General features: G+C 38.1%; 1 protein-coding gene across 2 annotated transcripts in view; it reads right to left on the reverse strand.

Annotated features, from left to right (window-relative positions):
* The window catches only part of LOC116987808 (protoheme IX farnesyltransferase, mitochondrial), a 101,675-nt gene that overhangs the window by 34,882 nt on the left and 40,586 nt on the right, over positions 1 to 26,207 (reverse strand). For both annotated transcript variants that reach the window (XM_033044048.1, XM_033044047.1), the window contains exon 4: positions 25,444 to 25,568. In XM_033044048.1, the coding sequence (XP_032899939.1) occupies positions 25,444 to 25,568 (125 nt within the window). The remainder of the gene's footprint in view (positions 1 to 25,443; positions 25,569 to 26,207) is intronic.

Here is a 26,207-nt window from a genome sequence, read left to right on the forward strand (position 1 = left end):
ATAGATCTTGCCACTACCATCTTTTCTCCACATTTTGGTTACTATTTATCCAGGCAAAACTCCAAGTCAAAATGTTTCCAAGAACAACTTTTTGCTGAAGGCAGAAAATGTAGTTAAACGTATGTAGGGTTCATTTGCCAAACACTATTTATCTTTTTTTTTTTTAAGGCAGTAATAGTTACCATGTCAAGATATCCTCACAGTAGTTCCTTGGCAGTTACATACACACAAAACAAAATGTAACCAGGCAATGTTGGAAGATTTACAATAAACAATGAAGTTGATAAATGATTGAAATGGCAGAGGTTGACCATACATGAAAAGAATTTCATTCAAAGGACTTTGATTCAATAAGTTCCTTTACATTCCCAATGGAAACAAATGATGGCGAGTGCTACTCCAGCAAACAGTTTCAGGAATTTGTTTGGACATTACATTTATAATTCACACACCACTGGTGTTTTTAATGTGGGGAAATAGCAAGTAAACTAGCAGGACACACAGCATGAGGTGAGCAAACAAATAACTGCAATTGGTCAGTCTGAGCAAACAATTTGTGGTACCCAAACTAAAAACCAAATGTTAATATGTTCCCAACTAAAGCAATTATTACAATTAGTCAACAGCAGCCACATGCTTCAAAGCACATTTCAAAATCATACTCATCTGGATGAGGGAAAGCTTTTAGCATTTTGAGGAACTTCAAAAACAGCAGTGTGATGAAGCCTTGGCCTGCAGATTCAAGGAAACAGCTCGAATCCTTTGGGCTTTCAAATATGTATTCCAATTCAAATGGGTTGGCCCAGGCCATCATATTTTATTAGGGACTTGCCGAACACACACAAACATTTATAGGATCACACAATCTACCCTCTGTGTGCCTCCGGGCAAACAGCCAATCAGCTTGGGGGTACCCAAGGCCTAAGCACCTGCTGATTTATAATCGATAACAGATGCAATTCTGTTTTTCACATCAGATGTTGAGGAAACAATCTCTTAAAAAAATTAAAATGCTGTGAGAGTCAAAACTGGATGCAAGGAACTAAAGGTCTGCATGTGCTCCTATATTCATCTCTACCCTTCAAGATAAATAATTCCACTGTGACCAGTCAATAGTACTTTCTCATTGTATAATATGGGAACGTTATTCAAATTGTAACAATGGGTGACATTTCCACAATACCCAACTTAAATAGTTGATTTTAGCTTTCAGGTAAGAGTCATTAATATAGTTGTACAATGCAATATAAAAAAAACATTCAGCTGTCATGCTGGAGGTAATGATATGCTGGCTGAATTATTACTGGGAGAAAAGTATTGAAATGTTTAAACAACATCACGTCCCTTCACTGCCGGTTGTAAATAAGTATCTACCCTGAAGGCTAAGAAAAAACACAAATGACTTGTTTCCAAAGCAAACCTCTGGCTAACTTCTTATATCTGCATTACATCACTGGTACTGAAATTGAACTTTAAATATCTATAAAACTACTCATTTCCTGCAGTATTATTCAGAACAGTGTTATTCTGAAGTGGGGTGCGGTCTAGTGATCTCTGTTGTTGAACTCTGTACACCCCGAATATGTGACCTCAAATGAAAATGTTTTATCAAACATATGCCTCAGTACCTTACCAGGCCGAATGCACGATCATTTATCTGTGAAATTCTTCGCAGACTTGATCATATTAACAGATCAATTAAAAAATTCTGTCATTTCATTAATCGGTCCATTCTGGTGACATTAAAACGTTTTTTTTAACATTTTTTCTAACAAATGTAAAATAATTGCCATATGAACACAATGAATTTCACCGGTATGATTTATTAATTTGTGTATATTTCCTTACACACACTGTCAATGATATAAAGCTTTTAATTGTGTATTATAATTGTAATTGTATTGTATATGTGTATTATAATGGACAAATGGGCAGACACACACAACTAACCATGAGAAATTACAGCAAATCTAATCAACAAACACAGGAATAAACGTGCAAAAATAATCAATTTTATCTGTCACAATCATTAAAAATGAAAACAAAATTCAAATTCTGCCAAACCAAATAGTGTGGCACAGCTGGCAGTTGGATGGGCGTTGGTGAACGTTATTGGTGGCCAAGCAATGGTTGAGGCCTACGTCAAGTACCACCCTTCGTTCACATAAGAAAATAAATAAGAGCTTTGCAAAATAAAGCTTACCTGTCTCACTTAGGCGACTGTTTAGGCGACTTCCAGGGACTGGTGTTAATGGAATTCACCTACGACATCTGGCGACAACCTACGACAGCACCTACAACAGCCTACGATAACACCTACAACAGCCTACGACAGCACCTACAACAGCCTACGATAACACCTACAACAGCCTACGACAGCACCTACAACAGCCTACGATAACACCTACAACAGCCTACGATAACACCTACAACAGCCAACGACAGCACCTACAACAGCCTACGACAGCACCTACGACAGCACCTACAACAGCCTACGACAGCACCTACAACAGCCTACGATAACACCTACAACAGCCAACGACAGCACCTACAACAGCCTATGATAACACCTACAACAGCCTACGATAACACCTACGTCAACCTATGACAGCAAAAAATTTCGCCACTGTCGCCGAAAAATTTTCAACATGCTGAAAATGTTGTGGCAGTTGCCTCTAGTCGCCCAAAAAAATCGCCTAGGTGGGACAGGCCCTTTATTCCACCAGAGGTAATGAAATAACAACCATGCACTTGTTGGTTGAATTGGGGTAGAATATAGTTGGTGTGGAGGGTAGAATTACCCACTAAATACAATTGCAACATATATCATATTGGTCGAGAATTATAGCAATCAACCAATTGATCCTTCTGATGTTGATAAATTGTTTTAATTTAAAGACTGCCAGAAAGTCTGTACAGCTTTCAGATGATGTTGGACTCTTTAAACAGAACCAAGATAAGAAATGCTGCTTTATAGAAAACAATGTTGTCTTGAAAGTTTAAATTACTGTCTAAGCTCTGGTACTTTTGAGAGATACAGAGACAGCAATATGGACGTGCTTTGCTAACTTTTGCTTTCTACTTTCAAAATAGATTCATAATTAAAGAAGTTGAAAAGGAAAGTAATTCCAGTATATTTGTTTTCTTCATTAAAACAAATGGCTGCAGGCTAATTAAAAAATGCTGACAGCTTCTGAGACACTCACACTGCAAATCTTAGTCAAGCAGTAACATAAATTTACAACAGAATTTCCAAACTGGTGCTCGTTAACACTTCAAGGACATGAACTTTAATTACAGCAGCAAATAATCGCTTTTATGACAAGCATCGCCAAGTTTATTTAACAATGATAACATCAAAGTCAGGAAAGATTAATGCCCAAATTCTTGTAGAAAAAGTCTTCTAAGATTACAGTCCAAGGGTAAAAATAACATCCACTCACACTATTTCTTCTGGTCGTACTTATAGTTTGGATGTCTAAATAAAACGTGATTGCTCTCATCAGCCATATCATTCTGATGTTTAGAGATACAGCATGGAAACAGGCCCTTCGGCCCACAGCCCACATCGGCCATTGATCATCCATTCACACTAATACTATTTTATTCCACCTTCTTATTTACTCCCTACACATTAGGGGCAATTTTACAGAAGACAATTAACCTACAAACCTGCATGTTTTTGGGATGCAGAAGGAACCCGGAGCATCGGAGGAAACCCACATAGTCACAGAAAGAATATGTAAACTCCACACAGCCAACATCCGAAGTCAGGATTGAACCCGGGTTTCTTGCGCTGTGAGGCAGCAGCTCTATCAGTTGCTCCACTGTGCCAATCCTGCTTAAAGTACTTGCTTGGGTTAAACCACCTTCCATGATGTAAAACAATTCCAATTGTAAAGATACATTTTTCATATAAATTGTTCATTGCATTGCATCAAAATCACTTTATCATAGAATATTACCTAGTTAAGGATTTAATATTAATTCACAAAGCTTGTTATTTTATACTACTAGAATAAAAAACACTGCAAGTATCACTCAGCCCTGCTGGTTAATAGGGTGGACATGCTTTATAATTTATGTTTATGCAGAAAGATTGCTATAATAGTGTTGGGCAGACACCTACTGTCAACATAATATTGTCGGATGTGTCATCAATATTATCCAAGTACCACACTGAGCTGAACAGAACAGTAGCCTTGCATCTATTTTCCAATGTCCATAAAAGTCAAAATATATTCCTGCTGTTAAATTAATTGCAAAATAATTGGAGTAAATCAAACACATAAAAAGGGCAGCCTGTTCACCATCCATAAAGGAGGGGGAAAAAATGACCTGAAAAGTGCCAACAGGTGTTAGCACTAAAATATGAGCCTAGTCCTTTTATTTTCTCTGATTTTCAAACATCTGGATATATATCTCCAGCTGGACATTCTTATACAGTGCAAGATTATAATAATAAATAATAATGGCTGCTGCTGGTACTTGGGTATGGCCATTTTGACTGGCATTCAGTTTCCACATGTAGGGCTCAGGTAACATGCAAGGGAAAGTTGGTTTCCATGTAATCAACCAACAGGTCATACTGCAGAACCAAGGAACGACAGATGTTGGTTTACACAAAAGGACACAAAGTGCTTGTTTAACTCACCGTGTCAGGCAGCATCCCTGGAGAACATGGATAGGTGATGTTGTGGGTCAGGATACTTCTTCAGACTGAACCGAAACATGACCTATCCATGTTCTCCTGAGATGCTGCCTGACCCATTGAATTACACCAGCACTTTGTTCCATTGTTTGTTCCATTTCCTTCACGGAGGAGTGCCAGGTTTATCAATGGTCATATTCCCATAGACGTTGCCCGTGTGCTGATTGATCAGCCCTTGGTGAGTTTGGGATGGGCACCCTGCCTACTGATTTTCTTGAATTCACTGTGTGAAACTCTTTAAAGCAATGTATTGTTGAATATTTGTATGATGTTGTTTGCCCACGTCAGGTATATTAGCGTGTTCAGCATACATGCATTGAGATGGCCATGTAAACATTGGCCTCATGAAATACTGATAAGCTATTCACCAAATTTTCCATATTCCAGGCCACAAAATATAAGCTCCATTTTGATTAGGTTTTGTAGTGCAACAAAATGGGATCCCAACATGCACGTTTGATTAGTATGGGTGTCAGGGGTTATGGGGAGAATGGGATTAGGAGGGAGAGATAGATCAGTCATGATTGAATGGTGGAGTAGGCTTGATGGGCTGAATGGCCTAATTCTGCTGCTATCACATGACCTTATGACCACAATAGGCTGGTCTGAGCTTGAATAGGCCACTAGGATAACAATTGCAGTCATTGACTTTTTTGTACGTAGCTTAATGTTTTCCCAGTCAATAGATAGTTGCTGGCAATATGTACAGCTCTTACTTGTTGGAGCGGCGTCAAAAAAGTTTGGCGATAACAAATGCATGAGGTTTGAATGTATTTCTTGATGTACGATTTTAGAATTGAAACATATCATTAGAATCTGAATCTTGTGTTTTAATAATTTTGACATATAAAATCAATGCTTCTTTTTTTAAACACTAATTTCAATTTTCATTGATTTGAAGCTTTAATATTACACCTGGGGCCAGACAATTTATCAATGACAATATACCATGAAAATATAATCATTTGTCAAAACATAAAAAGTAAATATGCATGCATCAATAAATCATCCCTGCTTTAATTGTGTTCATTGGCAGTAATATTATATTATTATGAATACAATTGAAAAAGAAATCCAGGCTTTATGTTATCGTTACTGAAATGAAAACATTGATAAATTCTTATTAGTAAATGGTGGAAATGTTCTTTTATGGATCTGTGAATGCAAAGTGAAATTGATGTTATCAATAAAAAGGCACTGCCAAGCTTAAATATAATGTTCAATCTGTGCAACAAATTAAGATAAATGTTAATATGCATTCATAGGCCTGTGGTGATTTATTTAGAATATATATTTGATCATAGCTAAAATGGCTTTAATACATCTTATTCTTATATTTCTTTTTGAGCAATGTACATTTGTTGATTCAGATCTGACGAATTTGGTCATTAATAGTTCTGCATTTTGCTGGAAGAAATTAATATTTTGTTTCTGCATCTGCATTTAATATTTTGAAAGAAATTGAACATACTTGACTGTTATTCATGCTCTGAAATAATTAGTCTTGGGCAGATTAATGAGCATTTGAAGGCAGCCTTGAGGCGCACCTGCATGACCAAAACAGACAGTCAGCTGTGAAAGGGCATGACACGAGCAGCGAGAAAAGAAGGATGGATTAACTGCTTAAAAAACCAAAAGTTTTCCCATTGTTGGATATAATTCAGTTACATTCGTTGACAGAAGGCATCGCAGTCAAAAACAATTACAGCTGTGCACAACTGAATCGTTTAATTTTAACATTTCTGCCAATGCCTGCATACCAGAAATTCAAAATTATGTGCATTTATTTATTTTTTTACTGAACAAGAGGTGCGTATTTTATTCAATTGCTATGCTGGAAATTTCGAGCCTTGGCGTCTTGAAGAAGATTGTAGCGCTCAAGGGCTTCCTGATGAGTCAATTTTTACAGTGTGCAAACATGCAAGTCATTAAGATGGCCATTTCATGTTAGTTCATGCATAAAATAGTAAAACAAAACATGCCGTTTAAATTGCTGTCTGAGGTACTTTCCAGCATCAGTTCCTGTGTACAGATGAGATGGAGTTCAAGAAAAAGAAATGTAAGAAAATATTTAGAGAAATATGCTGGATGAAACAATGGTCAATTTTTCAGACTGCACAAATTCCAACCACTTCCTGTCATCCCTCCAGCTAAAGTATCCAGCAGAAAATCACATACAGTTTTCCCAAGTGAAAAATGTTACAAAATGGCTTCAAGTCTCTTTTTCATGCAAGTCTTAAAGAATAGGTATTGTAAAAACATTTGCAGCACAGCAGAAAGTTATAGAAGAGAAAAAGAGCTCTGACACCTACATCACTCTCGAGTAATAACCAGATTTTGTTTTTGCATCTAAACAAATGTGTGTGGTGCCTTCTTCTCCAAGTGACACAATGGTACGAAGGAGCTCAGTGGGACGATTTTACAGTTTTTGAGGCCAAACATAACCACTTAATGATTTTCTCTCCTGGACATTAACAAAACTCACCATTGCCAATTGTAATTGATATGCATGCAACTCCTTCAAAGTTGTTCCCTTAAAAGAACCAACAGAACATAACACTTAAATTTCCACAGGAGTCAACCATATCGGCATACAGTGAACAAACATTAACAGCTGTCCAGCTGGCTCAAATTTCCATTCTGACAAGTGACCATTTTCCAGTAGAGTTAGTGTTAATTCACCCATACACCAAAGACTCAAATAGTATTTACGTACAATTGGGCACCAGTTGGATCCAGAGCATGCTGAGCAGCACAATCAAAATAAAGACAGCATTTAGTAAATGCTTTTATAATATCCCCTACCATGTTTATGGTGGATAAAAGGTTCTGAGTGGGAAAATACCCAGCCACCATCTTTCTCCTGCTGTAGACTTGTGCCTTGTTTTAAAAATAAAAATATACAGAAAGATTGAACAATTTCTTGGAAAGAGAATAGTGGATCTGATTGTGGACTACTTATCTTTCACATCTTTAATCAAACATTTGAACAACACGCAATACGTCCTCCCAGTCATTCAAACTCCCTTTTTAAACGTAACTCCATTTAAGCCAGCGTTTATTGTTCATAGCTCTCCAGTTGTGCAAAGCACAAACAGTTGTAATTTTCCTCAAATATTTAAAATTATATTTTGACATACTTTCAAACTCTGAAAGGCCCAAACATACATATTTGTTGAAACATGCTGCTTCACTAATGCAAGAAATCAATCATTTGTCTTTTTAACGGGCAATGTGGCTCAATGGTGTGGATTCCAGCCCTCCAGCAGTAGATGTGTTAATACCACAAACCACAAAGACTCAGTCTCAACGGAGAAACATGTTTCTGTGATTTAGAATGTAATATACCAGCAACCTATTATTCTGCTCACTGTCAAACAGCAGATGATCATTAGGTGAACCTCACCAGTCTGTGCCTCTGGTTTCGATACATATTATCAGTAATTGGTGGGATACAACAAACTACTCACATTTCATACTCAAGAAGAGTTGATGCTGCCAAAGTGCCCCTGCATCATTGACGACATTTTGCCTGGATTAGAATTTCAATTGCAGATTTTGAAAAACACATCCGTTCTGTAGTTCCCCTGCGATGATTAATCTTTTGTTTGGCAAATTCAGGCAAAACTTAAAAAATACTACAAACATCATTATTACATTAAAATAACTAGATGCAAAATTACAAAGCAACAGGCTACCACAGATCCCAATTGGCTTTAAAGAATGATGAAGAAAATGGAATCAATGCCAAGAGACAATCTGAAATTCAGTGTCCACTGCTTCGCAGAAGAGACATGCTGGAGTGCCATAAAATAGGCAGAATAATTCAGGGCGAACTGTCTGAGAGAAGGAGAGCTATGTGAGAAACACCGGACACTGAAATCTTGCACGGAACACAAACTGCTGGAGTAACTCAATGGGTCAACATCTTGAGAATGCAGGTTAGTAAAGATGAGGAGTGGTTTTTGAATGAAAAAGTGTGTGATCTGGAATGGAAGTCTTAAGGTTTTGGATAGACTGGAACCATAGAGGATAGAAAATAGGTTGGCAAAGTAGAGAGTACTGGGATAATCATGGTAGGCATTGAAAATGACTAGCTTTAAGTGGCAGGTGAGCTGAAGGAGATGAAGTAGCAACAGAAAAGGACTTGATTCGGAGACACGAGTAGCTAACCTTGTGCTGGAGTCTTAAGCTCAGCATCATAAGAACATGAAGTACTTCCAAATATTTTTGCTTCATCCACGATTTTTGCAAGAGGATGGAGCTGGTGCGTGGATTTTAAGATAAATTGCTCTTGACTCCCAATGTTTAGCTGGAAAAAACTTGGATGTTCAAGAATTGATATCAGACAAAAAGTTTCTTAATTCATCCTGTAATTGTCTCTGAAAACAGTGTCTTGACTGATGCATTGTTGACTTGGGTCAAGGATAAGAGTGCATCTGTGCTACAAGATCCCAGAAGTATATATATAACCCTATTGTATATCTATCTATCTGTGCGTGCGTATGTGCGTGCGTATTATATACCACGGGCAAAGCCATGCACTGTCACAGTTCCTGAGAACAAACTGCACACATTTTGTTTATATACATTAGTATCAGTACACTTTTCAAAATCTTTATTTTAATGAAAGCTTTTCTCCATAAACTGACATAAATTTGTTCTTTATTTTCTCATTTCTGTATATTTAATTATTGTATTCACTCTCACAAAGACAGATTCATTTGGATTTTTCTCATTCCAAATCTTGGCAAAATGAACAATGTAATGTTTATTTGCACAATGGTCCCATCTAGAACACGGTTTAAAGTTCCTTGCTTGATTACACTTTCAGTGACTAAAGTACACAGTCAGTAAGAAAATTACATGAGGATCTGAACGACATTGAATCATGCAGATTCACTTGATTCTTTCCCTGGGCACCGTACACTTAGATGAGAATCAACACGCTGATTAAATAGATTCCCCAAGTGTAATCCATAACAAACTTTCTCCATCCTTCATCGTTAGTTTTGACAAAGCACCATAACAATCAGATCATTAATACACCGACAGTCTAAAAAGAACAGGAAGCAACAAAATTAATGTAGTATCTTAATATTGATCTAAGCCCCCAAACACATACATTAAGCATCTGCATGAGAAAAGCAAGCCAGCATTTTCCTTTGTGCCTCTCCCTCTTGCAGTTAATGCTGCTAATTAATTAAGTGCAGATCTCCTGAAGAAGAAATATCACTTGCCAATAGAATAATTTTTAGAAAGTCTAGTGGCACGGGCACATTGCATGCTTTTAAAAAAAAGTCTGGTTTACAGCAATTGCGTTTCATTGTCACAATATATTTTATTAATAGTAACTTGGCAGGGGAGCTTATTGATTAGGTTTGAACAGAAGTGAAACCCAATTTGAAATTTGCATCTAATTAACATATGTTTAACATAATTACTGTCCTTCCCAACAAACTCATTTATATTGATTTCTGGATGGGTTGGCAAATATCGGAGGCATGACAAATGTGATTTAGTAACTGGTGCACTCAATTGTTAAAACTGGTACAACATGCTGGTTGCAGGTCTAAAACATATTGCAAGTGATGCGTGAGGAATTGCCCTTGACCCATACATTAACATCACTCATACAATAGATTAATTATGTATTCAAAATGTGTTAGGGGAGTGCATTTAAAATGATTAGTGGGGTTGTCAGAATTACTTAAAGTTGACCTGTGGTTTAAAAAAAGCTGCAAGATGTCCATGTACAGGTAAACTCAAGGGATGGACTCATTATTTTTCGATACAAAAGCAACATAGAAAAATAATCAGGGTGTGGGCATCAACAACTAGTTGTACAACATTTTGTTTGAGAGCACAAATAGCAAGGACAAAAAAACATCTAAAAGTGAAATGTCAGCCAATAAACAGAGGAATATTTTGATGGTTGATGCCTTTATCATTTTGAGTAGAAGGGTAAGAAATCAAAATATCATCTTTCAGATCCACGGCTTGTGTTTATTTGAGTCAATACACTTCCTGAGAATAGAGTGAAGTAACTGTATGCATATTTAAAATTATAGTTCTATTCCAGGAGAACCATAATGGTGTAAATACTTTGTGGGAAAGACAATTAGACATTGCTGAGATTTTATTTTGAAGATTGTTTAGAAAGATACAGCAAGGAAACAGGCCCTTCGGCCCACTGATTTCACGCTAACCATCAAATATCCGTTCATACTCGTTCTACACTATCCCACCCTCTCATCCACTCCCTGCAAACTAGGGGTCATTTACAGAGGTCAATTAACCTTCACACTCACACATCTTTGGTATGTCGGAGGAACGGGGAGCATCTGGGGGAAATCTATGCAGTCACAGGGAGAACGTGCAAACTCCACACAGACTGCACCCGAGGTCAGGATGAAACTGGGATCACTGTCACTGTGAGGGAGCAGCTCTACCGGCATTCCATTACTGAAAATAATCACTCCACAGGACACTTTGAAATCAACTGGTCACCGCAAATACTCAATTAATATCATGTTAACATTTATCAAAAAAGAACATAACTTCATAAAATTGTTAGATCAATAAATTCTTCATCAAACTTATGTAAACCTGGGATTAGATTTTTGTTTTGATTCCTTTTCCTATAATGGTTAACATTTATTCATGTATCTCATTTGCCTTTGAAGTAGAAATGAGCCACCTACTTGAACCCATGCAGCCCTGTGATAACGTTGCTGCAATCAGGGTGGTACAAGTACGAGGTGTTGAATGAAATCTGAAATAACTAGCAAAGGAGAGAAAGCAACAACAAACACTTCTCTTCCAAGTGTGTCTGAAGGAACTGCAGATGCTGGTTAATACCGAAGATGGACACAAAATGTTGGAATAACTCAACAGGACAGACAGCATCTCTGGAGAGAAGGAATGGGTGACGTTTCAGGTTGAAACCCTTCTTCAGACTAAAGAAGGTAGTCTGAAGAAGAGTCTGAAGAAAGATCTCGACCTGAAACGTCATCCATTCCTTCTCTCCAGAGATGCTGCCTGTCCAGCTGTTATTTCTCTTCCAAGAATGCTTTCTGCAGTACTTTGGCTCTGCAGAATTCAGACACTGGGCAACAGCAGGCTCCAAGATATTGAGCTGTTAATATGAATAATCTCCAAGATTGGTTGGTTTGTATCTTAAAAGGAAACTTACAATTTGCAAATCTGGGATAACATAGAACTAGTGTACAAGTGACCGTTGGCCGACATGGACTCAGTGGGCCGAAGGGCCTGTTTCCACGCTCTATCTCTAAACAAAACTTCTTCCATCATGTCAATGCTTGCTAAGAGACTGATGAGGTGGTAACTGGCTAGTTATTTTTAAGACAGAGACAGATAGATTATTGTTTAATACAGGTGCCAGGGGTTATGGAGAGAAGGCAGGAGAATGGGAGTTTAGAGGGAAAGGTAGATCAGCTATGATTGAATGGTGGAGCAGATTTGATAGGCCAAATGGCCTTATTCTGCTCCTATCACATGAACTTAGTTTGGGAAGTTCCGCTTGCAAAGGACATACTTGGGCAATTATTCGCATGTTGGACGGATGCCAGTGTTAAAGCTATTTGGCTCTTGACTCATCAAGTTCTGAAGCTCATGTTCAGCACTGAGTGGAGATGTTCTGGGTAAATCACATCACAGGGTGAAATGAATGAGCTTTTGTGAAGATGCAACTACAGGAGGCTCTGGCCATCATGCTCTCAATGGAATAAGGTTGATTGCAAACATCAGCCTTGCATTTTGCACACATCTCTCAAAACACTGGGGTTTCACTAAACATTGCTCTTTCAGTCGATAAGCTGCAATTCAAAATTAGGCCAAAAAAATCACTTGGATTCCAATCTATTCATATAAAAATGCTACATTCTCTTTATGTATCACAGACCTTTCTAATATAGTTATTCTTTACAAATTAGAATTTATAAGGAATTCTAAACCGGCCACCTACCTGAACCCCTGCAACCCTACGATAACATTGCTACAATGTTGGGGTGGAATTAGGGGTTCAGGTAAGCGTTTTTTTTTTTTTTAGAATAATGGAAAAATTTAAGCAACCTTGTGAAATATTTTGATATACTGGGGAGATCAAAATGATCTTCAGCCTCAAAAACCTTTTAATTCTTCTCATTGCTTCCAGTTGTACTGAAACGTGTTTGTTTAATGTAAGATTAGTGTAATTTAGTTTAGAGATACAGTATGGTCTCAATTCTACGATCCACTGAGTCAACACTGACCAATGATCACCCGTCTCACTAGTTCAATGTTATCCTATTTTCTCATCTACTACTTCTGTTACTGCTCCTTTACATAACAGGCTTCCTCAAACCTCTTGCTGTCTCTAACTCTCTCCATAAGTCTCGATTTTTGTTCATTAAGATTAGGTAATTGACAGAAATGGGAAAACTGGACTAGTGAGACCATATCTACTTGGGGGAATTAACGTTGGCAAATGCAGCTAATTATATTAAAATTATATTATCTCCTGGGCCATGAAATGGGTAGCTGCAGAAGCTTTATGTCTCTTCACATTAAGATACATTATAAGATATTAGCACAAAAACATACTTTCTACTAAAAATCAATTTTAGGAACAAGTCGAGTCGAGTCAAGAGAGTTTATTGTCATGTGTCCCAGATAGGACAATGACATTCTTGCTTGCTGCAGCACAACAGAGTATTGGAAGCATAAATACAGAATAGTTCAATGGAAGAGAGTTGAAAATTCAGTAAAAGTAATGTTTTGCAAAATATTTACAGAACAGTCAAAACAGAGATTATGCAATTGTCTAAGAGCCAGATATCAACGGAAATATTAAAATGTGAATCATTTATATTTTGTCCGACATTCTAAAATGCACTGAAATTTATAACGTGGAAATAAATTCCAAAAATATGTTGCAATAAATGCTTTAAAAACTTCAACTTTTAAGAGCAATATTAAATTATTGATCTATAATAATTTATGTGCTTTTGAATTATATCAGTAAAAATGACAAGCCTATTATTACATAATCGTCTATTTATACACCACAGCGTTTGATTCGCAAGTTCGAGAAGCTTTCTTTCATGGCACCTTTAAATTCTTTTAAGGGAACAAATGTCTGTTCAATGTAGTTTGCAAATTGGTACTAAAAGGTAAAGAGAACATAATATTTTGCATTCATGTCTAACCTGAAAAACCCAACCCAAAACCATTTGTGTATAAATGTTTGCTTGCTGTTTTTTTAATATTTAAATTGCTGCAGCTTTCTGCAGACTGAACTTGACAGCAGCTTTGATGAATTAAGTAATGCTTGGTTTAATTCATTAAATAAACTACAGAACCTCATGCCATCTCCCTTATCTGTCTCTTTGCATTCATTCTTTAGGTGCTTCATCATGAGATTTTAACCCGAGGTTCTTCATCAAATTGATCTGACCCTGAAACGGATTATATTTAATTCCAAGTAAAAACTTGTAGCTGAAATATTGACATATTTATATCATCATTATTCATCTTACAAGTTACACTTGATCTCATTTCAATGTTCAAAAACACATTAATTGATACTACTGATTTAAGAGCAAATGATATTCAACAATGAAAATATCAACTCTAATTAGTTTTACAACACATTCACTGCCTACATATTCTATGTAACAACCTATTTAAGAACAGACTAATATCTCAACTACAGTGTTTTATCTATTAAAGCAACCCATTTCAAAACTAGCCACAAAGGCACAATAAAAGTCATCTAAGATGCCCTGCTTTTAGCCCAGCAAAGCAAAATTTATTTTGATCTAATCCTGCATTCTAACCATAATTTAGTTTTAATGAAACAAAATGTGGACAATATTAGGCAGGTCGGTTTCAATGTATTTTAAGACAACATGGCTCTGAAAAGATTAAGACGTTTTTTTGGCATGCATAAAATTTAGAAAAAGAAGGTTCTGGACTATTATTCTGGTGTTTTAGAGGATGATAAAAGCTTAGTTTGAATAATTTCATCTGGGCTATTTCAGAGTGGCTACGTACTATATCTCGTCTGACAGGTGCCTCTTTATGCACTGAAGTTGATCATAGATGGAGGACTACAGAACCACAATATGTGGAACAAAGTGTGTACCACTTGGTAAGTAGCCTAAATCAAGATTATTTTGGAAACAATGATAATAGAAGGAACCGTCAACTTACTGCATTTACCAAGACTGAACATCACCCCCATAGATCCACATTTTAAATTTCATTTATGTTCAAACTTTACAATGGCCACTGCCTCGAAGCTCGAGAGACCCAGGTTCAATCCTGGCCTTGGGTGCTGTCTGTGTGGAGTTTGCATGTTTTCCTTGTGACCGTATGGATTTCCTCTGGGTGCTCCAGTTTTCTCCCACATCCCAAAGATGTGCGGGTTTGTGGGCCTCCGTAGATTTGCCACTAGTGTGTAGGGAGTGGATGAGAAAGTGGGATATAATAGAACTACTGTGAACAGGTGATCGATGTTCAGCGTGGACCCGTGTATCTCTAAACTAATCATTTAAGCAGACAGGTTTCAACACAAATAGAGGGAATGGACAGGCAACATTTCAACTGAGTCTGCATCAGTCTGAGGAACTGTCTGATTCAAAAAGTTGCTTGTTCCAATCAATTTGAAGAAGAGTCCCAACTCAAAACTTTTCCTGTCCATTCCCGCCAGACCAGCAGAGTTCCTTCAGAACTTAAATATTTTGCTGACGATTCCAGCATCTGCTGTTTCTTCCATCTCCAGACTAGTTCCATGTATTAAATACTTGAAAAATAAGCAAATTAACAATTTCAAATGCCACCTTCAAATGTTTCCAGTAGAGGATCCCATCTTATTCAGATCACTACTTTAAGATGGTGAAGCGCATTTTTGTTGATATTTTTCATCACGGAATCTCATTTCTTCCCTTTCATAGCAAACAATGTAAGGCAGCAGCTGGAGATTTAATTGCATGATACGATAATTCTGTGTGACATATAATGGAATCTTACCAAAAGCCCATCCCATGCCTTGGGTATTTAATGTGCCAGTAACATACTTCCAAAACATTTCTCTATGTACATACAACACACTCTTGCAGAGCTGCAAGGCATGTATAGCAATGTTAAATGTTGCACAATACTTTGACGTAACTTGCAAAATAACTCCTATGTGTAAACATAGCCCTTGTACGCCAAATAATTTTGTGTAAATTATATCAAAATGAGAAGCATGCTTTATCTAAAAATTGCTGGAGAAACTCAGTGTGTTGATCCTGACTACGGGCGCTGTCTGTACAGAGTTTCCCCGGGTGCTCCAGTTTCCTCCCACATTCCAAAGACATACGGGTTCGGAGATCAATTGGCTTTGGTGAACATTGTTCCTTGTGTAGGGGATAGTGTGGGAATTGCTGGTCGGTATGGACTCGGTGGGCCAAATGGCATGTTTCCGCTCTGCATCTGTATGAGTGCATAGCAGAATCACCAGATTCATTTGCTTCTTCTAACATCAGCTCTTTTGAAACTGTAACAATTTTAAGACGGAAACAACCATAAGAGACAACCATGCATTTTATCTCATTGTTCTGTGTGAGATCCTCCTATGCACTGTTGGCCACGTTACAATAGTGGTGATGACACTTCAAAAGCACCTCATGGTCATTAAACACCAGCAGTGATCGTGGATGTAATGGTTGGTACATAAATGCAAGTTTGGATATCTGTTCATTATCTGAACATTACAATTCTTCTGCAGCCTTTGATGTGTTACCATTCTTTAATTGATGCATTCATTTCATGGGGTTGCTTGGGATTCTTTAGTAACTGCCATCAGGCCTGAAGGTATTTAGATCATAAGACAAGATCCAGTTACAAACTGGTAATATTCAATTGGAGAAAAATGAACAGAATGTTCCAAATAACTTGGAGGATAATAACAAGTGGTACTAACAACACAAAAGAAAAATATTACCTCGACTGTCCCAGTCTCTACTGCATTTCTTCTACAATCATTGCTGATCATAATGCAATGTAAAGCCTAAGTTGTGCAATTGTTATCTATCTATCTTTTCTATATAACTAAAAGTATCATCTTTACCACTTCCTGTCTGCGCTATACATTGATTTTAGAAAAAACACTACCCAATATCGCTATGATTTTTGGCCATCTTACTCACAGTCCTGCTCCGCTGAGGCAGCCCCTATGATTTTTCCGATCGATGAAAAATAAAAGAGTTATGAGTGTTTAAAAAATCTTGAGATCAGCTGATTGGTCCTCTCGCCTGTCAATCACCATGATGAAAATAACGCCCCTTCCTGGGGGGGGGGGGGGGGGGCCACGATTATAGGGGTGGGAGGTTGCAACCTTCACATGTTTCCACGAATGCAATCAACCTGGCGTGCACAATCATATAAGATCAAATAGAACAAGTTGTCCTCCCCCTCCCTATCGACCCCCTCTCTATTGACCCTCCTCCCTATCTACCCCCTCCCTCCTACCCCCTTCCCTTCCCCTACTCCTCCCTCTCTACCCCCTCCCTCTCTGCTCCCCCTCCCTCTTGACCCCCCTTTCCTCTGCCCCCCCCTTCCTCTCTGCTCCCCTCCCTCTCTAGGGTGTGGTGAGTATTGGGACCTATGGGTGACTGGTGGAGTATTCCGTTCGGGAACCAGCCCTCCCCTGTGACGCTGCTCCCCCCACCCCCCCCCCACACCCCTCAATCTCTACCCCCTCCCCCTCCCCCTCCCTCTCTACCTCACTCACCCTCTCCCTCTGCACCCCTCCCCCCCTCTCCCTCTCTAACCCCACCTGCGCAGTTGGGGGCTATGCGTGAGTGGATAGGGTGGGGGAAAAGGAGCAAATGAATAATATTAATGGGTGTGTGTGTGTGTGTGTGTGTGTGTGTGTGTGTGTGTGTGTGTGTGTGTGTGTGTGTGTGTGTGTGTGTGTGTATGTGTGTGTGTGTGTGTGACGCCGCATGTCCCCCCCCCCCCCCCCCCCCCCCCCCAACATGCGTTGAGGGGACGGGACCCAACGGGTCCCACTTGGTCTAGTTTATTTTAAATATATATTCTCAAACTAGTCGTCATTAGTACTGTTTAACCAGAATATAAATTTTAAAAATGGGGAAAGCTGCATACAGATTATGTAATAGTAGAGGTTAGATGCTTTTGCGCTCCTCTAAACAATGCTTATTTTTGTAATGGACTAAAAGGGTTGTTGAATTTCCAGTGTAACACTTAATTAGCCCACTGCAAGTGGCACTCGAACGAAAGAACAAGAATTTCAGCTGCATTTCAAAAACTGCAAACACAATGCAAATACAAAACCAAGCTTACAAACACTGGAAACACACGAGTAGCTCGTTAACTTTGCCCCCTGGATGCCAAACATTTACATTCACTCATGGTCTACTTTTAAAGGGCAGATCACTTTCTAATGTTTGCAGCGGTTGAAAGTGATAATTAGCATGTTCTGCCACAAAAGGTTCTTGCTGTCGCCCACTGCATTGTAGCAAAAGTAATTGTTTTCCCCAAATAAAGAATTGATGCCAAAATTGGTTTCCTACTGATGCAAGATCAGAAGTCCAAGCCAAGCAGCTGAACATGGTTATTACTGAACACACATCTTTTGCCAACCATTACATTGAATGGCGTTTATATTTCTATAAAAAGTATTTTGTTACACTACTAACAAACTAGGCTTCCTTTGCAAATATATAGCATATTCACTCCCTTAATTATTCTATGCCAAACTAGAAATTACTGCCCTATATATTTTTATACCAGCATTAGTTAGATCAGTTTTTGGCACAAGAGTACATTATTTGATTGCATTAGCTAATAAGTGTATATGTAACAACTAAAATACCTGAAATTGACTTTCAGATGTAAATTCTTATTAAACAATATCATTCAATTAAAATGGCTGATCAACTTCTAAAGTTGCTGCTTGGAGTATCTATCTTGTAGCATATCCTTCTCTAAAATATGTTTCATTTAATGGATATGTGATTCACTGATAAGATCACTTAGGTTTGATTACATGGTGTCGTAAAAGAAAAAAATATTAGCCTATCAATCTATTAAAACTAATCGTTTTGAAACAAAAGACAATGCCCTCCATAATGTTTGGGACAAAGACCCATCATTTATTTATTTGCCTCCCTACTCCACAATTTGAGATTTGTAATAGAAAAAATCACATGTGGTTAAAGTGCACATTGTCAGATTTTAATAAAGGCCATTTTTATACATTTTGGTTTCAGCATGTAAAAATTACAGCAGTGTTTATACATGTATTGTCAGTGTTGGAGATCTTAAATTAAAAAAAAAAATGCTGCAAATACTCAATAGACGGTATTTGTGGTAAGAGAAGCAGGTCAATGTGAAACATTAATTATGTTTCTCTTTAAACAGATGGCTCCTGAACTGGGAACTAATTTTTATTATTCTTCTGTGGGAAATGCAAGTTGCTGGAAAGGTCAGTATTTGTTCCGTATTCTTAATTCCCTGGAAAAAAAGCGATGATAAACTGCCTCGACATACTGCTGCAATCTCGATGCTGAAAGCACTGAAAGAATGCGGTTTGGTGGGGAATTTTAGGATTCTGACCTATAATAATCGAGGAATAGCAGTAAACATCCAGGTCAGAATAACAAGGGCCATGAAGGAAAACAGATTCAAAATAATGGATATTTTTCAGACGAGGAACTGCAGATGCTAGAACATTGAGCAAAACGCAAGAAGTACTGAATGAAGTAGGTCAGTGGCTCAGGCAGCATTTGTAGAGGATAAGAATAACAAGAGTCCTGGTAGAGCTTCAGCAATCCAAGGATGGAAAACATCAGAACATCACACCCAATGATCTGTTAGATGGTGGAAAGCCTTAGCCATTTAGGTTCAAAGGTATTTTATTGTCACGTGTACCATTTAAGGTGCAGTGAAACTCAATTTACCAGTCATACCATAAAAAAGAAACAAGACACGCAACTACAGAAAAGTTAACATAAACACCCACCACAGCAGATTCCCCACATTCCTCACTCTGATGGAAAAATCTAATCTCCTTCCCTCTTTATTCTCCCGTGGTCGTGGCAGCCAAACCATCCACAGTTGAGGCGATCGATGCACCCGCAGCTGGCGATCGAATGCGGCTCACTTATCTCAGGATACACGGGCTCTAATATGTTGGTTTGATTAAATTTGTAGTTAATGACAAATAATAGGATATTTATAAAGGGAGTTAGATTGTTAACATTGTTGAATGCCAAGGAGACATGGTTAGACTTTCTCTTGTTGAACTCTTATTGGAACATATGTATCAGTTGTCAATCCATGTGTAAATTTTGTTCAGGCACCAAGTTGGCAGGCAGGTCCAACAAGTGTTAAGACAGCAAATGCCATGTTGGCCATCACTACATAAGGATTGGAGTTTAAGAATAGGGAGGTTGTGCTGCAGTTGAACAGGGTGTTGGTGAGGCCACAGCTGAAATACAGTGCACAATTTTAGTTCCTTTACCTAAAAAAAGAATATGGCATGATTGGAGGTAGTCCAACAGATTCAAGCTAAAGCCTCGGATGAGCGGGATGTCTCAACAGGATATTTTGGGTCTGTATTCCTTGGAGTTTAGAAGACTGAAGAGTGACTTACTCCAACAGTACATTAACCTAAGGGGAAATAGACATTGAGATATTCTCAAGATTGGGAAAGTGATGAACAAGGGGACAAAGTTCTAAACTAAAGGGCCAGTCTCTGAAGCACAGAGAAATATCTTCCCTCAGAGATTTGGGAATCTTTGGAATTCTCTGACCCAAGGGTGGTGGAGGCCATTATAAAATATTTAGGGTATAGATAGATATTTGAAAGATTGAGGGAGTTTGGGTTTCAGGGAACACACACACAGAGAGGTTGAGGCCAGTGGAGGTCAGCCACCATCATACTGAATGATGGACAAGGCTTGAGTGGCCTAGTAGCTGACTACCCAACCCCAGCTCCTATTTTCTTGTGTTTAAGTTAAACACAACAACATCCTTTGACATGCATTTGATGATGGATAATAAATGTGAATTTTAAAAAGAGACCATTATTTTGAAGGATGCTTTCCATAACCCAATGCTGGTCCCAAGACGGCTGGCAAAACATTTGTCAAAATTGCAGCAGACTAACTTTTACAAGTAATCAACACCAACTTGCATTTTAGGTTTATTTCTGAGATACGAGCTGAGAAACACAAGGAAAACTTCAGTTAGTACAACCAGATACTTGACAAACTTCTGAAAGGGAACATGGTGTCTCAACTGAATGGTTCATATTAAAGTTGCCAATTGTCTCAGTGCAACAGTCCCTCAAGACTCAGGGTGTCTGGAGTGGTCCTTTATCCCATGACTGAGATTGAAAAAGGAAAATGTTATCATTGAGTCGTGATGCAAGCAAAAGGGGGAAGTATAAGAGTTTTGGCACTATCATGCAACAATGTTGTGATTAAAGGCCCCAAGAACCTAGAATAACAAGGTAAACAATAAGGCAACATTTAGAGCAAATAAAAAGGTTTCAGAAAGTTGGTGGATCAGTTCATGAAAGCTAGTTTGACAAGTTAGAAACAACAATTCTACTTTTAAGTATAACTCACAGACAACCCAGAAAATTATGGCTTAAATGATAGTCTTTCCTTTGTTCTTTTACTTAACTAGTTTTTCACATTTTGATCACCTGGAATGCTTTTTGTTCTCAGTGTAATGATTATTTGTGAAGCAAGACCTTGGCACAAGATCTGTCAATTTTACATACAGCTGCTGAGATCAATCGCACAGGTATCAATGTAATCTTAAAATTATGATTCAGTCAGAGAACCAGTCACTTAACCAACTCGTATTGATTCAAACTTATCTGTATTATTTTAAACAAAATATCAGGGGAAAATTTAAGAATTTAATAAAGATATCAAACTTTGATTTTGTATTCTTCACACATTGATTATAACAGAGCGAAAAGATGTGGGGATGTGCTTGAGGTAATTCTACTAAAATAAATTAATGTAGGACTGTCTTGTCATTAAATATATAAAACTTCAATCTGAGGTAAACTGCCTGCGTGACACTGTTAAATAAATTATACCAATCATTTGGAATTTTGCCAATTGGATTAAGAAACAACATTTATTCTACCAATATCTTGTGGCAAATGTCAGTTTGTCTGCAGGCAGCCAAAATAAATGAAATATTTTGATTCAATCACAAAAGGACGTACTTTTTGCCTGATAACAGGATAACAATTGAATAACAAGCAGCAAATCAAAAGGCTCGATTGAGATTATAGATTAAAAATGAGGCCGTTTATGACAGTTAGCTGAGCAGTGAACTTAAATTGTTACCCAAAATTTAGAGCCAGGCATTTATCATATGGTTAAAAGATGTGTACAGGAGTCAGATAATAGCAGAGAACTGAACTAGCTGTTTCTGAGTCTGGTGATAAGTGGTGATTTGTGTACTTTATTGCTCTGGAAGAATTTTCTCTCTAGTTTACACAATTTTATAGTTTATCAAATAAAATGATAAATTAAAGACAAGAACTGCAACAATTCACAAGATGTATTGACACAATGACTTCAAGATGCAGTTTCATTACAACAGCATGAAACCACCAAGGAATATTTTGATATGTCCCTATCACGATCACTTCATCGACTGTGATTAAAGGCAGCATGATTGCTTAAGGCAACCTGTCTGACTAAAGCCATGCAGACTTTGCTGAGGTCAATCAGATATTTCTATCCAACTTCTGTGAAATACGGCTCACCACCATGAGCAAAGGCTGTCAAAAAAGATTCCCTACGGCTCAGGAAATGTCTACTTTTGTTTTTTGCAGTCCTGCTGGTAGCCATCGTTTTTCCAACAGTTGGAAAACTTTGTAATATCATTTGGAAGAAAACAAATGTCATCTTCCTTCCAGTGATGCACAGCCGGAGTGAGAAACTAACACAACCAGCTGCAGATCTTGGCTCAAAATGGAAATGCTGATTGTGCCAATACAGTACGAGAAATCGTTATACTTAGTCAAATGGAGTTCATTCATCTTCAATCAAGTTTTCACTGAAACTTCAAAATAAATTGCGGTGGAACTTGCATTTCTGAATTACAACCCAGATGATAATTAATTGAAGATAGACACAAAATGCTGGAGTAACTCAGTGGGACATCTCTGGACAGAAGGAATGGGTGATGTCTTGGGTCAAGACCCTTCGTCAGACTGAAAGTCGGGGGAGAGGGAAATACTGTTTGAATTCTCATGCAAGTGTTATATTGTACTAGAGCTATGATTTGCCTATTAACCTTTGGGGAAAGCAAAATCCAGACCTCTCAAGTATAAACCCAAGTTCATTACTGTGGGAGGAAATGTTACATGACGAAATCGGTGGTAAGCTCAGATCTCCCAGATGTTCAGTTGTGATTCTGGGCAATCTTCCCTTCAGGTGCAGAAAAAAAAATCTATACATGGGCAATCATTTGGGTTATTTTTAAGATAAAACTAAAAGCTGAGCAAAGCTGAGAGATATTTTATTGTTTGAATCAAGTAAGACGACAGTACACATTTTTTCTTTGTGCTTTCATATAACATACTAAGATAATGTATGTGATTGGACTAAAATATAGAACATAAAACAGTACAGCACAGGAATGGTCCTTTCAGTCCACAATGTTTGTGCTGAACATGATGCCTAACTGAGTGGATTTCACCTGTCTGTACATGATCCATATCCCTCTATTCCCTGCACTTCCATGTGCCTATCTGAAAGCCTCTTCAACACCAGTTCTATAACAACTTTTAAATGTCTAGTTTGCATAAATTTACCTTTGAAATAAAAAAGTCACATTCTTACTAATCACAAGAAGATTGTAAAATTAGAGATTAAAGAAATATTTATTGAACAGAAAAATACACAGTTCAGGTCACAAGGGATACCAGGTTATCTCTTTGTACTATTACATACAGCTCAGCTGATGTCACTTTTTATGAAATTAAAGTCACAAATTACTTATTGGTGTGACTGATTCTACTGTGTACACGAAATTAACGACAATGGCACCTGAATTTGACAAATCAGCTGAATTCATTCAGAAGCATTTTATTTTGATTTAAGTCCCAACATGAAGTGCATGCCGGTTTGTCATTACGCAAAATGCTGGAGGAATTCAGCATGTCTGGCAGTTTTGGGTCTAGACCTTCCTTCAGACTGATTCAGTCTAACGAAAGGTCTGGACCCAAAACATGGCCGCCCTATTTCGCTCCCCAAATGCTGCCAGACCCGCTGAGTTCCTTCAGCATTTTGCTCAAGATTCCTCAGTCTCATGTGTCTTCATGTTATTTTGTCGAATCAGCCATCTTTTTGATGAATAACTTTATAAAGTTCATATCAGCACTTCAAATGAGCACAAACATTCCATAATGTTATTCAAAGATAATCTGGAAATGTAATGTTCCAGTCGTTACCTGGCCTTAACTAAAGTGGGCAAAATGGTCATTTATGTCATCTGCTGCTGGTGGGACTTGACAAAGTTCAAACCTTGAAGTTGACTACATAACAATAACTAGCTTCAGATTTCCTTCAACTGTTACAAAGTATTTTGATACAACTCGAGGACAGGTAAACACAAACTTCATTGCTTGCTAATATTCATTATAATATACATATAAGATTTAATCGAGAGAAATCAAGAGTACAAATCTTTAACAACAGAAAATTATGAACAAAATTAATCATCTGCTTCAAAGTTATACTATTAAATGCAGAGATGCAAGGTATCCAGAGTTTAGCCTCTTCCTTACTTAAAATGACCAACCCCTTATTATGCTCATTATACAACTAAAGCATAAAAAACAAAATATCCTGAGCGTCTTATGACAGAATGGCAGGAACTATCACTTGATTAGTGTCAAGCGGCCTCCAGCAGGAACGTCCTGGGGCTCCAGTCACGGAGCTGCGGAGCTACTCACCATCATGGAGCTGGCCGAGTCCGGAGCGGGTGGAGCGGTGGTGGCGCGCTGCTGTGACCCGACCCCCGGAGATTCGGAGGCTTACCGCAGGTCTGGCAGACAGTGACACCGGGAGTCCGCGGGTCCCTGCTGGGAGACCGCTTTTCGAGACTTCTGCAACAGCGACTTCACCCGCCCGAGTCGCGGGGTCGAGGAGTGCCTGGAGCGGGGCCTTACATCACCGCCTGGCGCAGCTTCAACGGCTGCGGGACAATTGCCATCGCCCGCCGGGGGCTTTGACTCTGACATCGGGAGGGGAATGGGGAGTGCAGGGGAGAGATAAGTTTTTTTGCCTTCCATCACAGCGAGGAGGAGATGCGCTGTGATGGATGTCTGTGTAAACTGTGTTGTGTCTTGGGTCTTTTTTTTCTTGTGTGTATGACTACAGAAACAACATTTCATTTGAGCCTCTATGAGGTTCAAGTGACAAATAAATTGTATTGTGCACTGTGTATTATTTAATTTTTGTCAGATTTTCAAAGACTATTTATTTTAAATAAACAACAAAGATATTAGATTATTTTAAGTGGGAGCAACATTGAAAATTATGTTTTAATGGTGGAGGTTTACTCACTCAGCATTGCCATACACACACCAACATGATTTCCTACCCAGGAAGGTGTGATTCTGTAAAACAAATGCTCTGTTTTTTGCCTGGTGTGTGTTAAAATGAATGACTCACCTGATTAATCGAGTTGGCAGCACAGGAAGCAAGGCCTGTTCCAAGAGTGGCGAGAAGGAAACAGCTAAGGTCGAAGGGTACAGGTGCCATTGCAAATCCAGCCGCCGCAGTGGTTGCAACTAACGCTGAAATAAACAGGAAACAGGAAGAAAATAAATCACTTATAATTTCATTATCACCTTATTTCAGTTACTTCTATGATCGTTGAAAAGTTAGTCAAAAATGTTTGATATCCCTTTCAATGTTTGTTCAATTTATGTTGAATCTTTGCAGACTATTTATGGTATTCATTATCAGAATTAGTCTGGGTAGATATTGGGATAATTTGGAGAAATGTTAGTTTAAGACTAATCCATGATTGGGCCATCATGATCAGTTTTCTTTTATGTATTCACAAAATATTTAAAATAATAGATTCCCCATGTGTTAAGTACAAAAAAGTACATAGAAAATAATTAAAAACACTAACCCTCAGCTACTGAGGTCTAGTTCAAAAATGTCATTCTCAGTAACTAACACTTCCAGAGCATGCACCATTTTGAAGCACTTTGGAAATAATTATAAATTAAAATGGCACAGGGCTACGTAGAACTTTGCTGTTTTTTTTTTAGGATTTCCTTAAGTCAGTTGATTGAGAGAGTTTCGTGGAATCTTCAATCTGTACTTTTTTGATTTTGTGGTCAACAATTCAAGCTATCCTTATTCATAATAATGTTGAGTCTGGAATGTTGCAGAACTGTCTGAAGGGTCTCGACCCAAAACAT

Source organism: Amblyraja radiata, chromosome 26 (genome assembly GCF_010909765.2).
Source record: "Amblyraja radiata isolate CabotCenter1 chromosome 26, sAmbRad1.1.pri, whole genome shotgun sequence".
In the NCBI taxonomy this organism is placed as follows: domain Eukaryota; kingdom Metazoa; phylum Chordata; class Chondrichthyes; order Rajiformes; family Rajidae; genus Amblyraja; species Amblyraja radiata.